Here is a 15,537-nt window from a genome sequence, read left to right on the forward strand (position 1 = left end):
GCAGTGGTGGCGCATGCCTTTAACCCCAGCACTTGGGAGGCAGAGGCAGGTGGATCTCTGTGAGTTAGAAGCCAGCCTGATCTAGAGCAAGTTCCAGGACAGGCTCCTAAAAGCTACATAGAGTCTCAAAAACAAACAAACACATAAATAAATAAATAAATAAATAAATAAATAAATAAATGGTTCTTAATTTATTTGTATGAATGTTTTACGTTGTGTGTGTATGTGTATTGTGTAAACAAACAAACACATAAATAAATAAATAAATAAATAAATAAATAAATAAATGGTTCTTAATTTATTTGTATGAATGTTTTACGTTGTGTGTGTATGTGTATTGTGTGCATGCCTGGTCCCACAGAGGCCAGTATAGGGGCTGACTTCCCTGGAGCTGTTGTTGCAGATGAACCAGGCTTGAGTCTCAGCACCCATGTGGTGATTCACAGCCATCTGTAACTCCAGTTCCCAGGGATCTGATGTCTTCTTTTGACCTCTAAAGACAGCAAGCACACACAACATACAATGTGCAGATGAAACACTAATACACATAAAATGAAATAAAACTTTTAATTAAAGAAAAGAGAGATATAAAACACTGGACTGCTGAGGTGGTTCATTGGGTAAAGGCACTTGCTGCTAAACCTTCCAACCTGAGCTGGACCGCTAGAATTCACATGGTGGAAAGACAGGACTGACTCCACATGAGCACTGAGGCATTGTACTCTGGTCCAAATAAGTAGATGTGAAAGAGAGAGAACCCCTTGACTGCTGACTGCTAAGAGATAGATTTTGTGCATATATTTCTGTTTCTCTCACATATTTATTTTTATTTTACTTTGAGGCAATGTCTCACTATGTAACCGTGACTGACCTCTAACTCATAGCTGCCTCTGCCTCTCAAGGGCTGGGACTAAGGGTGTGCACCACCATGCTTAACCACAGTCTCTTTTTATACCTGGGCCTGGGGCTTAAACCTAGGGCTTTATGCATGCTAGGCTAGTGTTGTGCCACTGAGCATCATTCCCGGCCCGTTCTTTGATTTGGGATGATTCTCTGGTCTGACCTAAGTTTTCTAGAAAACAAAGGAGTACTCTTTTTAAAAAGAGAAAAACTATCTGAGTTGTTTCCTCCGGAGGAGAAATGTAGATTGCAAGTCCCACTAGTTCCCAGCTCTACAGCTTTGGCTGTATCAGTTAACCTTTTGTTTCTTTGTGCAGTAGGAATGACAGAGAATATTGATAGCAGATCTTCCAAAAGCAATTTTCAGAGCCTTGAGCAAAAGTACTAAAAATATTGCCTGCGGTATTCCCTGGTCCCACCTAGCAGTTGGCTCCAATTACCAGTCACTTAGAGGCGTTTGTAGGTAAAGCCCTTATCACACTTCGCTAATCACAGCTTTCACAGTTGCATTTTGTTGTTTCCATTCCAACCCTAATGTTTGGAAATGACTGCTTTCTTTGAGGGTTAGGAAACAGACTATTTCCATACAAATGTCACATTCTTATTAGCACATCACCTATCCATCCCTTATGGGATTTTGCAACTCTGCTCATAGATATAATCAGCTTTGTATTTTCATTCAAGGATAACAAACTGGCAAGGTTGAAATCTTGTCATCAGAATTGAATAGCTCCCTGGAACTGGAAGGAGGGACCAACTGAGTTGAGCCTTGTTCAGAAATGACAATAGTCTTTAGAATCTCTATCACATGATCTCTTTTCTTTTCCTTCCAGTATGGTGACTATGACCCCTCTGTGCATAAGCGAGGATTTTTAGCTCAAGAGGAATTGCTTCCAAAAAGGGTAAGAAATCAGTTTCTCTCTGGGAAAACAGCAAATGTAGCTGAATGAAAGCCTCTGAATGACTTGAAGGAGTGTTGGAAGTACAAAACAAGCTCATTTACATAGTTCATAATCTTGAAAAGACTATGGACTCTTGGTTAAGCATATTTACTTATTAGTGTGTGTTGTGTTGTGCCTGTGAGTATGCAGGTGTATGAGCCCTTTCACACATGCAGAGGCCAGAGCAGGACTTCAGGTGTCTTCCTCTATTTATTCTCTCTTTGTTATGTCATGAGACAAGGTCTCTCAGCTGGAAGCTTCCATTTAAGCTAGGCTGGCCAGGCAGTGAGCATTCCAGATCTACCTGTCTCTACCCACTCAGTGCTGTGGTTATAGGCATGTATGTACAATCATGCCTGCCCTTTTTATGTTTTTTTTAAATGTTTTTATTTATTTTTTGAGGGCTTTTTGTTTGTTTCAAGACAGGGTTTCTTTGTGTAATAGCTTTGGCTGTCCTGGAACTTGCTCTGTAGATCAGGCTGTTCTGGAACTCACAGAGTTACTCTGCCTCTGCCTCCTGAGTGCTGAGACTAAAGGCATGTACCACCACCACCCAGCTTATTCCTTTAATTTTTTGTTTTTGTTTTTCGTGTTTTGGGACAGGGTTTTTCCATGTAACAGCCCTGGCTGTCCTGGAACTCATTTTGTAGACTAGGCTGTCCTTGAACTCACTGAAATCCACCTGCCTCTGCCTTCCGAGTGCTGGAATTAAAGGTGTGAACCACCACCACCACCCAGCTCCTTGAGAATTTTATGCAATATATTTTGATCATATTCTTTCTCCTCCTCCACCTCCTACTATATCCCTCCACCTCCCTGTACACCCAACTTTATGTTCCTCTCTCTCTTAAACAACAACAGAAACCACTAAAAGTAGTGGATTCCAATTTGTGTTAGCCATCTACTCCTGAGTGTGCTGCCTGGGGTGTGGTCATTCTACTTGAAGAAAATTGATTTTCCTTCTCCCAAGAGCTATCAATTCCTAATATTACTGGGGATTCAAACTCAAGTCCACATGTTTGCAGAGCAAGCACTTTTACCTACTGAGCTTTCTTTCTAGCTCCTACTTTTATTTTTTGAGATAGGCCCTTGTTCTGTGGTCCAGGCTGGTCTTGAACTCACTACCCTCTTGCCTCAGTCTCCCGAGTACTAGAATTACAGGTGTATATATACTGAGTATAGAATTACAGTGTAATATATACCACTGCACTTGATCAAGCATATGAAAACAAAAGATGCTGCAGCACATACGGTTCATGCCTGAACTCCCAGTAGTTAAGAGGCAGAGAGAGGCAAGAGAATCATAAGGTTAAGGCCAGCTTGAACTACAGAGTGAGATTCAGTCTCAAAATGAGAAAATGCAAGAGCTTGTGGAATTAATGTCTAATTGCTAGGAAGTGTGTGGCCGGTAGATTATTTTTCTGGTGTGGCAATTTCTAAAGGTGGTTGAGTGGCATTGACTTAAAGGAGCCTTGAGATTTGTGTTCTCTGTGCAGAATTGAGCTGTTTGGGATGGAGAAGATGAGGTGGAGGGGCTTTTAATCCTCTTGTTCATCTTACTCATTAGACACAGAAGCAGCCTTTGGCTGTTTCCCTTCTTATAGCCCTGCTTATCATCTGTCACTGGGTAATAAAGGCTTTCCCCAACCCTTCCCTGCCTTTACCTATCCTTTGATGGCTTCTCTGCAGTTGAAGGCCCGCATAAGTAAGCACTGCTTTCTGTCAGAGGTGGTCCCTGAGATGAACACCCTGGCAGCCCAGGAGTGCAGTTAGGATTGAGGAATGCTGCAGCCTGCAGGTTGCTCCTCCAGTGGAATGGTGCTTGTGTATACACCCACCTCTGTGTGTGACTCTCCCTGCATGCAGCTTTTTAAAAATAGCTTTGCTGTTTTGTAAAAATGAACTATAATTATAAAAATGGCAAACAATATCCAGACTTGCTTTGCATGTGGATTTTCTCTTGCTGTCTTTTTGGTAGGTGATAAATCTATATCAGATGACTCCGGAAATGTGGGAGGAGAGAATTACTGCTTGGTACGCGGAGCACCGGGGCAGAGCCAGGTAAAGCTGCTTCATCCTTGTTTACATTTCTTCATACCTTCCCCCCGTAAAGAACTATAAAACTAGGACATGCTTGTAGGACAGAATGCAGTCCTGAAGTATATGAAAGGAAAAGCGAGAACTGGGAGTAGTGTTGGTCCTCAGTTTCATGTGCATCCATCCTTGTTGTTGTGCTATAAAAATGGCATATGACCATCTGGGCATGTAGCTCAGCAGTAGAGTGCTTGCCGAGAATGTGTAAGACTCTGGGTTGAAAACCAAATTTATAAATTAATTAATTAAAAGTGGTCTTGTGCTCTGCCTATCAGGATATCCAAGTCTGATACATTCACTGGCAGTTTAGTTTAACATTCTGTCTGAAGGCCCTTTTTTTTATATTCAGGCCTACATTGATGGCATTGATGACTGCTTTTCACTTTTACTCTGCAATGTATAATTTTATGTTGTTACATAATTGCATAAGACTTGAGGGTAGATTCTTGGAGGAGAGTTAGTGATCAAAGAACATGAACATTTTGTTTTGATAGGTGAAACTAAATTACTTTCTAAATAATTGTAATCGGACAGGGGTGGCACATACCTTTAATCCCAGCACTCTGGAGGCAGAGGCAAGTGGAGCTCTGAGTTTGAGACCAGCCTGGTCTACAGAGCGAGTTCCAGGATAGCCATAACTATTAACACAGCGAAACCCTGTCTTGAAAAACATACAAACAGACAAAAAATAATAATATGAATAAATAAAAATTTGTGCCTTTTGGCATATGTCCATCACCAGTGTTAGTAAAATGTTACCACTACCCTAGGTTTCTTTCAATATTTTTTATTCAACCTACAATTTTACTAAATTAAAATTAAAACACAAAAATTTGTAGTTTGTTGTAAGTATTCCTCTGGTAGCTTTAGATGTTGATCATCTTTGTATTAGCCCCCACCCTAATCCTTCAAATCAGCTTCCTACAATATTTTTTGTTTGTTGTGTGTATATGGATGTTTCCCTATATGTATGTCAGTGTACCGTGCCTGGTGTGCATGTCTGGTGCCTAAGGATGCCAGAAGGTGGCACCAGAACTGGAGTTACAGATGGCTTGGGGGCACTATGGGTGCTACAAATTAAACATGGGTTCCCTGGAAGAGTAGACAATGCTCTTAACTACTGAGGTATCTCTTTTGTTTATACCCACAAAATGGACAGATCATAAGTATACTGTTTGATCATTTATCACAAATGATAAGAAATAGCCCATGACTTTCTCCCCAGAGATAACTAGTTTTCCAGTTTCTTTTTTTTTTTTTTTTTTATGGTCAAAGTCTTACTATGTAGCTCTTGTAGTCCTGGAACTTGCTATGTATTTCAGGCTGGCCAACACTCACAGAAGTCCACCTGCCTCTACTCAGTGTTGAAATTAAAGGCTTGTGCCATCACATCTAATTCAGTTTCCCAATTTCTAATTAGTGTTCCCGTAGACTGGTGTTGCCCATTGATTTTTTTTTTTAATTTACCATTGTTATATTATGAGTCTGTAGTGCTGAGAGATCAAGTACATGGTCTCTCATATGCTTGGCAGCTGACCATTCTATCACTGAGCTGCATCTCTAGTCCACCATCATCCATTTTAAACTTTAGATAAATGCACCAATTTCTATATTAAGTGGTTTTTTTCTCAAGATCATCGTGTGAGATTTGAGTACATGGCATGTAGCAATAATTTTCCCATTTTCATGGCTGTGCAGAATTCCAGTATATTAGTATAACAGATTATTTATCCATTCTACTGTTGAAGGACTCTTGAGTTGTTGGGTTGTTTCTTGGTTTTTGCTGTTATAGGTAATGTTGAATAGTTTCCCAAAGTAATTGAATCAATTTACATCAGCAGTGTGTGTGATTTCTGGTTCTTCCACCTGCTTGCCAACACTTGGCGTTCTCTCAGGGTGAATTTTTAAAATCCATCTGAGAGCATTTTGAGATGAGAGAGAGAGAGAAGGACAAGGACAAGGTCATAGGGAAGCTTGAGTTGAATTACTTCAATACATTTAACTATTGGGGAGTTTTCTGCAAGTCACTGCTGCTTCAGAGCTTGCTTTAAGTTTGAGTTATAACACAAAATATTCATCCATTGTCCTGGGTTTCATGGCTCAGATAGTTCTTGCCTTAACCTTCAACAGTAACCCCTTTGTCTCTTAACCCCAAGAGACAAAGTCAGGAAAGTAGAAGCTGTCATAGTGTGTAGAAAAGCTTGTTCACTCCTAAAACCTCTGGGTTAAGAAAGTGCACAGAGATAAGGCAACAGCTTAAATAATTCATCTGAGGTTGAAAATAACACACCATGGTTTTGGTTTTTCTTTTTACTATTGCAAGGGATGAAACTCAGCTGTACACGTGCTAAGTGAGTGCTGTACCACTAAGCTACACTCCCAACCCCCACATTCTTTTTTTTTTTTTAATCACTTGAGACAGATGCCACTATTTACCAAGGGCAGAGTGTGAAATTGAAGCCAAGAGACAGTGTAATGAGTCTGTTTTCTTATTTTCACGGGGATGGGAAATTCTGCTGCTTGTGTTTAATAGACTCTGGATTGGGAAAAGCTCTGCTGGTGTCTGGTCTGTCTCCTATCTTCTGCAGGTGTCGTAAATCCATAGGATAAGCATGCTGAGAATACTTAGCTTGGTGAGTGTCTGTCCTCCACCCTTGTCACTTAGCCCCAGTGACCGTGTTCTTCCATTCTCCTTACAGGGATGAAGCTGAAATGGAGTATTTGAAGATAGCACAGGACCTGGAGATGTATGGGGTGAACTACTTTGCAATCCGGGTGTGTTGACTCCTCCCCAAGTTTCCTGGCTACCAGATAGACTGAGCCAGGGCCACATAGCCCAGTGGGTTGCTTCCTCATTCCAGGGTAGTTAGAGTCTTTTATGGTTCAGGGGTAAAGAAGAAAAGAGAAAGACAGGGATCTAGAGCCTCCTCTTTTATTTGGGGACTTCAAATTAGATCAGAGGTAATTGCCAGTGGTACATTCTGGGACACAGGCCTGGTTCTCTTCGGCAAAACTTGTTGGAATGCTGACCATGTAATATTTGATAATTCTGGCCTCTTGTGAGATCCAAGGAGCACCTGGAAATAGTATCTTTTCCTGGGGCCCATGGAAAGTAAGGTTGCTCTTACAGATTCCTGGTTTGTTTGGGTGGAACTCTTATTCTCACTGTGAGGCTAATTAGTTTTCTGTTCAGACCATTAATGGTCCCCAGGCCTCTGGGAACCAGTGCTTCTGCAGAGAAAGGCATTTGTGTTCTGCTCAGATGTGGCCCTAGAGTATGCATTTCTCCTGTTGTGGGATTTTTCTGGTTGCAGTGTATCTATCCATGGCTTCTTCCAACAGAGTCCATGCTGTATACCCAAGCTTTTCTTCCCTGGTGGATGAGTTGTTGTTAAGATGGCCACAGATGAGTAGATCACCTGCAGTCATCTTCTGCCTCTCTGACTCCAGTTAATCTTTGCTTTCCTTTTTCAGGTTCCTACATCCTTATGTTAACTTGGAGTAAATGGAATTAAGCACATCTCCAGCATAGCTTTCTACTTAATTTGTTTTCTAAATACAGGTTTTGTGGATTTCATTGCATAAAAAACAAAACAGGGCACACTGAAATGTTCTGCTATAATAAGCAGGTGCCTAAAAAGGTATTTATAGGAATGCAGAAGGTTGCAGGGGCTGGAACGATGGCTCTGTAGTTGAGAGCACATACTGCTTTTGCATCAGGACCTGAGTTCAGTTACCAGCTCCCAGTTTGGGAGGCTCACATTGCCTGAAACTTCAATTCCAGAGTGAATTTGATGCCTCTGGCCTCCAAGGGCACCTGCAGTTATGTGCACAGACATATAAATATGTAACTAAAAATAATAAGAAGAACAAATCTTAAAAAAATAAAAAAGAATGTAGAAGGTTGTTTCTAATGTTTCATGAGTAGTAGATGAGGCACTTGCTGCCTGGCCTGATATCCTGACTTCAGTCCATGGAATCTACATGGTCAAAGCAGAGAACTGATTCCTGTACATTGTCTGAGAGCTTCACATGTGTGCTGTAGCATAAACATGCATGCACAGACTCAACATATAAGTAAATAAATATTAAATAATTAAAAGATTCATTCATTTCTACATAACATCCACTTCTTTGAGGTTAGGCCAATTTAGTAGGTTTCTGTGGTTTTGTCAACCCACCTAACTTCCGTTACCTACCACCACTGTTAATTGTATTTAAAAAAGAAAGAAAGAAAAGAAGAAAGGAAGAAAGAAAACATTTTGCAGTCCTTAAAAACCTCTTAGGGCTGGGCAGTGATGGAACATGCCTTTAATCCTAGCGCTTTGGAGGCAGAGGCAGGTGGATCTCCGTGAGTTTGAGGCCAGCCTATTCTACAGAGCAAGTTCCAGGACAGGCTCCAAAACTACAGAGAAACCCTGTCTCGAAAAAACAAGAACAAAAAACAAAACCCTCTTAGGCTAGGCAGTGATAGTGAACACCTTTAATCCCAGCATTCGGAAGGCAAAGATAGGTGGATCTCTGAGTCTGAGGCCAGCCTGGTCTACAGAGTGAGTTCCAGGACAGCCAGAGCAACACAGAGAAACAACCCATCTCAAAAATAAAACAAAACAAAACAAACAAAAGCCAAAAAACCACTAATGTTCCTTATAAATTTATTTTACTTAGAAGAAAAAAATTATATATATATATATTTTTTCATTTGTTTATTTATTCCTGGTGGTGAGCAGAGGATCATATGCTAGAGTTTTCTGTTACCATATGGGTTCTGGGGGGTCAAACTCAGGTCATCAGGTGTGGCAGTAAGCAGTTTGACTCACTAAGCTTCTCAGCAGTCTCCAAACCAGCTGCTGCTTCTTCATAGGGATATTTCTATATGAATCAGATGAGCATGAACTACTTTTTGTTTGTTTTTTATGTTGAACAATAGACAAAGTTAAAGACATTTTAGTAGTTTTATGTTAGAGATCTTAAATTCTATCATTAGGAAAGATAAATGCTTAAAACATTTTATTTTAACTGATAATTAGGTATTTGAACATATTAATGGGGTACTAGGTGATTAAAACAATCTCAGAGGAGTTATTATGCTACCCTCTCTAGTCTCTAGGAGTGTTATAGTCATAATGATAACAAAAGGTGGAATCCTTTCTTTTTTTATTTGAATCATCAGAAACATAAAGAAATATCTTATTTTCCAAAACGGGGTACAGATGTAAGAACACAAGTCTCACTTCTGTTAGCACATCACTTTGAAAAGCTTTGCAGACAAGAAGAACACTTTTGTGCCTGGGTGGCAGTGCCTGGTTTCAGGTGTTAGAACAAGTAGAGAGATTTATCTTAGAGCGTACACCTCCCCATCCAACACCTGCCGTTAGATTGGTACTTCTCATCACAGCCCAAGCACCTTCTCAGTGTGCAGATCTGCTGTCCTAGCCTTGAGTCTTGGCTCAATTTCCTTACTGTCAGCAAGGAGTCAGGAGCTATAGTGTCCTTGTGTGTGCAGGGAGTTTCTTTCCACTACAAAGGCTAAACAACACTGGCAAATTGGTCTGCCTATGAAGATGGCTCCATAGTGGGGTCAGTCACATGGATCACAGGGCACTAAGCCTCTGGTTGTACTAACTGCTGCCCAGGAGTCCTCTCAGAGATACAGCATTTATATAACTAACTGGTATTTTAAACAGCTTCATAGAAGTATAATTTGTATACATTTCTTCCAACATTATCAGGCATTTGAAACATATGGAAAAATTAAGTTTTCAATGAATGCCATATATACCCACCACATAGCTACCCCCAAAATGCAGTTAACGTTTTACCATATTGGGGTATAGTATAGTAAAACTACAAGACTGCATTGTAATCTAAAATAAAACCATCTAGTTCCTAGACTGAAGTTTTTCCTTCTAGCCATCCAGCAACTTTTATGTGTGTGATGATGATCAAAGCTAGGGCTTTGTATGTGCCAGGCAAGAACATTGCCACAAAGTAACAGTGGCACCTATAATGGGAGAAATGTTCAAACATGTGGATTTTGGCCCTCCTCTGATAATCTGGTTATTTAAGTAGTATTCACAACATTTAAATTACCATTTCTTCAACCACCAAGCCAGTGACAAGAGCCTGAGTCCACAGTGACTCAAGGGACACACCAGTCACAAAAATGGTATTGTTTTGCCTCTGCTTCCCTAAATTCAGAAGCTGGAAGCCTCCTGGGTTACAAGAGAGCTGTGGTTTCTGTTGAGACTTGTTGAAACTTGTCAAATATAACAATATATGCCAAATTCTTTAGAAAGTTGACTAAAATCCCCAGCTGGAAGCTGACAACAGCTGCTCTTTATTGGCTCTGCAGAATAAAAAGGGCACAGAGTTGCTGCTTGGTGTGGATGCTCTGGGGCTTCATATCTATGACCCCGAGAACAGGCTGACCCCCAAGATCTCCTTCCCATGGAATGAAATCCGAAACATCTCCTACAGCGACAAGGAGGTAGGACATGTCTATACTGCAGGTGCCACTTGGGGTACATTGGTCCTGCAAAAGGTCCTTTCCTGTTTTTCCTCTTTGCCAAAGCTCCCAATCCAGGCCATCTCCTTGTCAGTGAAAGTCTTAATTCCCAGGCTTTAGAACTTTGGTTGATTTTTAAAATACTTACGGAATGGTTTTGGCATCCCTTCTTTAAAGGGCATGGCTAAAGCCCACTATTGACTAACAGGAGAGTGAGCAGCTCAACTTGTCAAGACTAAACCCCAAAGAACAGAAGGAAAAAGGAACATTTCTGATAACTTGACTTTCTATTTCTTTGTATTTTAAGTGTGATCTATGTTAAGCTTCTCTATGTACTGTGTTTGATACATGTAGTGGAAAAGTGTGTGAGAGAGAGACAGAGAAAGTGCATGTTGGGGGGGGGGGTTCTTTGTCTTAATTTTTAACAGGGTTTCATTGTGTAGTCCTGGCTGACCTTGAATTTGCTATTTAGACCAGTAGACCAGGCCAGCCTTAAACTCTCAGAGATCTGCCTCTGTTTCCTGAATGTTGGGATTAAAGGCGTGAACCACCATGCCAGGTTGACAGTTATATATTTTGTTTTTGTCAAGATGTCTATTAGGTAGCCGGGCGGTGGTGGCGCACGCCTTTAATCCCAGCACTCGGGAGGCAGAGGCAGGTGGATCTCTGTGAGTTCGAGGCCAGCCTGGTCTACAAGAGCTAGTGCCAGGACAGGCTCCAAAGCTACAGAGAAACCCTGTCTCGAAAAACTAAAAAAAAAAAAAAAAAAAAAAAAAAAAAAAAAAAAGATGTCTATTAGTCAAGATTCTCTAAAGAAACAGAACAGATAGGATGAATATGTATATTAAAAGGGTATTCATTAGATTGGCTTGCACAGCCCAAGTAGTCCAACAATGGCCACCTCACTGGAGAGACTGAGAATCCAGAAATTGTTCAATCCACAAGGCTAGATGTCTCTGCAGTCTCGATGTGTGTTGAAGGCCTGGGGGATTCCTGAAGAACTTCTGGTTTTAGTCTGTGTTGTAATCCCATTGAAGTCAGCTCTAATATTGGTAAACGAATGCTGTAGCACCAGGATATATAAACTTGCTAGCAAGAGTGAGAGCAAGCAGGCAAAAGCAAAGTTTCCTTATTCTGTGTCCTTTTATGTGGGTTACCATCAGAAAAAAATGGTCCAGATTTAGGGTAGGTCTTCCTGCTTCCTAATCTGGTTAAGAAAATCCCTCACACCTTTAATCCCAGCATTTGGGAGGCAGAGGCAGGCGGATCTCTATGAGTTTGAGGCCAGCTTTGTCTACAAAGTAAGTTTTAGTGTAGATAGAACTGTTACACAGAGAAACCCTGTCTGGAAAAACCACACAAACCAAACAAAACAAAAAATAAAAGGGAAAAAAGGAAAAAAGAAAAGCCCTCACAGGAGTATCTAACAGCTTGGGTTTTAATTGATTCATTAGGTTCAAATATTTTTGTGTAGCCCAAAATGACTTGAACTGACAGCAATACTCCTGCCTCAGCCTCTTAAATTCTGAGATTACAGGCATATGCCCAGAGTAGATTCACATATTTCTATATAGGATGATGGCTTTTCAAATGCAGCAGTCCTATGTTTTATGTATTCATTAGTATTTTTTTAATCTTTACTATACGGTGCTGGGGATCAAAGCCAGAGCCTTGCACATGCAAGACTTTTGCTGTCCTACTGACCCTGGCTTCCTAGTCATTAATTTTAAAGGAATTATTAAACATCTGCTTTGTGCCAGAGAGCAAACAGAAATGAGGAAAGTCCAGCATTACCCCTCCAGTCAGTAATGGCTTGACTGCTCTAGAACATAAAATACAATGTGGGCTGCTCAGATGGCTCAGTGAGTAAAGGTACTTGCTATCAAGCCGAACTACCTACTTCAATTCCTAAGACCCACATGGTGGAAAAAAAAAGAACTAACTTATACAGGATGTCTCTGACCTTCACACATCTGCCTGGGCACGTACTCTACCCTTCAATAAGTAAGTAAGTAAATAAATAAAGAGTAAAGTGGGAGGAGCTGACGATGTTGTTGTGAGGGCCTCTATTACACGTGCATTAACTTCTGATCAAGTTCTCAGAAGAAATTACTGTAAAGGCAGGGATATGTTTGATATCCATGTCACCAGAAAACAGGTACATTGAGATCTTATGTCTGATGGGTAGAGTGGCAAGGCCTGGGAACCAGAGTGGTTTCTGTTTATCGGGGAGTTCCAGAGACAGACCCTGAGAACACAAGACACCAGGCAGAAGCAGGCAGCCTGGCCTGTGCACGTCCACGCAGAGTAGGCCATGAGTGACAGTGATGTTTCATGTTGTCTGCAGGTCTTGGAGCAAATTTCTTTCTTTTTTAGCAGCTCAAGGTAAGCAATACTATGTGGCTTAGGTTACTCAACCATGCTTGCTGAAGCAAATTGAACTTGCCTCTCTTCTTCCTCCTCCCTTCCTCTCCCTCTATTTTTGTCTTTCAGACAGGGTCTTTCTGCATAGCCTGGAACTTAGCAGTCCTCTTGTCTCAACACCTCTAAATGCTGGTGTTATGGTTAGGCATTTCACATCGAATTCAAAGTGAGCTGCTTGTTTTACATTTATCTATTTACTTATTGAAGGAAGGGGGTGTAGTATGTGCCAGGGTGAGTGTATAGAATTCAGGGGACAACTTGTTAGGCATTGTTTCTCTCCCTTACCACGTTGGTACCAGGGGTCACACTCCTTTTTTTTTTTTATTTTTTATTTTATTTTTTTTTGTCGAGTAACAGCCCTGGCTCTCCTGGAACTCACTTTGTTCACCAGATTGGCCTTGAACTCACAGAGATCCACCTGCTCCTGCCTCCTTAGTGCTGGGATTAAAGGTGTGCACTACCACTGCCTGGTCACATTCCATTCTTAAGGTTTGGTAACAACACCTTTATTTACTTGCTGAGCCATTTGCCAGGCCAATTGCATTTCTTCATCTAAACATTCTGACAATTGGTTTTGTAGCTGGTTGTCCTGAGAAGTGAGCATTAGGTAGTTGTTTGTTTGTTTGTTTTCAGGTTCTTAAATTGGAATCTCAATGTGACTTAAAGTAGTCAGTGTTCAGCCGGGCGATGGTGGCGCACGCCTTTAATCCCAGCACTCGGGAGGCAGAGGCAGGCGGATCTCTGGGAGTTCGAGACCAGCCTGGTCTACAGAGCTAGTTCCAGGATAGGCTCCAAAGCCACAGAGAAACCCTGTCTCGAAAAACCAAAAAAAAAAAAAAAAAAAAAAAAGTAGTCAGTGTTCCACTGTGTAACTAGTCCTTTGCCTCCCACTTTCGCTAATGGTTCCTCAAATACTTGTTTTTCAGAGCTCAAGGATTAAGGTCCCCTAGTATACCCTGTGACACAACCAACTCTAACGTGCCCTCTCAAGGCCATCATGTTCTATCATATCAGTATCTTGCACAGCAAGCAGACTCCAAGCTACTTGGGCATGCCTTAATGGGACTTATGGATAGCAGTCATCCTGCTAAAACAGTTAGTGATTCTTCGTATGTGGCCTGACGTGACAGAGAGCCTGTCTGTGGTTTCCGTACTTTTTGTGACTTCCCACTCACAGCTCTAGGGTTCATTAGCAAGGCTAAAAATAAGCTTATGAAATTCATAAATAATATTCTACACCAGAACAATACTATGACTAAATTAACTTGTCCAAAGTCTAAACAAAGAATGTTTTTGCCATCGGTCTATGTGTGCTCATTTCTTATTGGACAATAGAAACATGTAAAGAAATATCCAAGAATTTGCCTTCCTCGGCAAGTTTATTTGCTAAGCAACTAATTTTTTTGTTCCATTTTCTGTTTTATATTCAGTAGTCCTGAGAATGGAAACCACATGCAGGCAAGACCTGTATATCTGGCTCAATCATTTTTTAAAATTTTTTCCGGCTTTGCTAGGGGTGGCTGTACAAGTCTTTTTTTTTTGTTTTTTTTTTGTTTGTTTGTTTGTTTTTGTTTTTCGAGACAGGGTTTCTCTGTGGTTTTGGAGCCTGTCCTGGAACTAGCTCTTGTAGACCAGGCTGGTCTCGAACTCACAGAGATCCGCCTGCCTCTGCCTCCCGAGTGCTGGGATTAAAGGCATGCGCCACCACCACCCAGCTTGTACAAGTCTTTCTTGGGAATGTGTGTGTACTTTTATAATATTTGTTAGCATATGCTAATTGTACAAAGTAATGGGTGTCAGGAAGGCATTTTCATATGTGCGTATAAAATATATTTGATCTTGGGCTGGAGAGGTGGCTCAGGGGTTAAGAGCATTGCCTGCTCTTCCAAAGGTCCTGAGTTCAATTCCCGGCAACCACATGGTGGCTCACAACCATCTGTAATAAGGTCTACCCCTTCTGGCCTGCAGACGTACACACAGACAGAATATTGTATACATAATAAATATATAAATATTTTAAAAATATATTTGATCTATATGCTTTTTTAAAAAAAGATTTATTATGTATAGTGTTCTGCCTGATGTATGTCTGTAGGCCATAAGAGGGCACCAAATTTTATTATAGATGGTTGTGAGCCACCATGTGGTTGTAGGAATTGAACTCAGGACTTCTAGAAGGGCAGCCAGTGCTCTTAAGCTCTGAGCCATCTTTCCAGCCCCTTGTTTTGGTTTTGAAGCGGGTCTATGTTGTCCTGTTTGGCCTGGAACTCTTTCTATAGAACAGATTGGCTTCGAACATATGATCTTCCTCCCTGAGAGCCAGTATGACAGGTGTGTGTTATCATGTTCAGCTGAGAGTTACATTTCCAGGGGCATTCTAGGAATCTGGGAGCTTTCTGTCTCCTCAGTGGTTCAGAGTAGCAGTTGACTTGTCTGTGTGTGTGTGTGTGTGTGTCTATGTCTCTGTATGTCTGTGTGTTTTAAGTTTCTCTTTCTAAGTTGTCAAAATCCTTTTGATTTCAGGAACTGTATTTTTCTCTTTTACAGCAATCTATTTTTCTTCATACTGTATTTCTTCTCTTGGCATCTTTTACCTACTGACCATGCTCAGAAACCCATAGTAACTTGCTGTATTAAGTGTCACCTATACCAAGCTTTCTTTTTTGAGTC

The 15,537-nt window shown here is 41.0% G+C and overlaps 1 protein-coding gene across 6 annotated transcripts in view; it reads left to right on the forward strand.

Annotated features, from left to right (window-relative positions):
* The window catches only part of LOC121459447 (merlin), a 95,350-nt gene that overhangs the window by 46,820 nt on the left and 32,993 nt on the right, over positions 1-15,537 (forward strand). For 4 of the 6 annotated variants that reach the window (XM_041669227.1, XM_041669226.1, XM_041669231.1 and 1 more), the window contains exons 5-8: positions 1,734-1,802; positions 3,820-3,902; positions 6,635-6,710; positions 10,291-10,425. In XM_041669227.1, the coding sequence (XP_041525161.1) occupies positions 1,734-1,802; positions 3,820-3,902; positions 6,635-6,710; positions 10,291-10,425 (363 nt within the window). The remainder of the gene's footprint in view (positions 1-1,733; positions 1,803-3,819; positions 3,903-6,634; positions 6,711-10,290; positions 10,426-15,537) is intronic. The other 2 variants (XM_041669230.1, XM_041669229.1) reach the window with 1 other exon arrangement.

This window comes from Microtus oregoni, unplaced genomic scaffold (assembly GCF_018167655.1).
Source record: "Microtus oregoni isolate MIOR12 unplaced genomic scaffold, Mior012 000019F_ref0000042, whole genome shotgun sequence".
Classification (NCBI taxonomy): Eukaryota; Metazoa; Chordata; class Mammalia; order Rodentia; family Cricetidae; genus Microtus; species Microtus oregoni.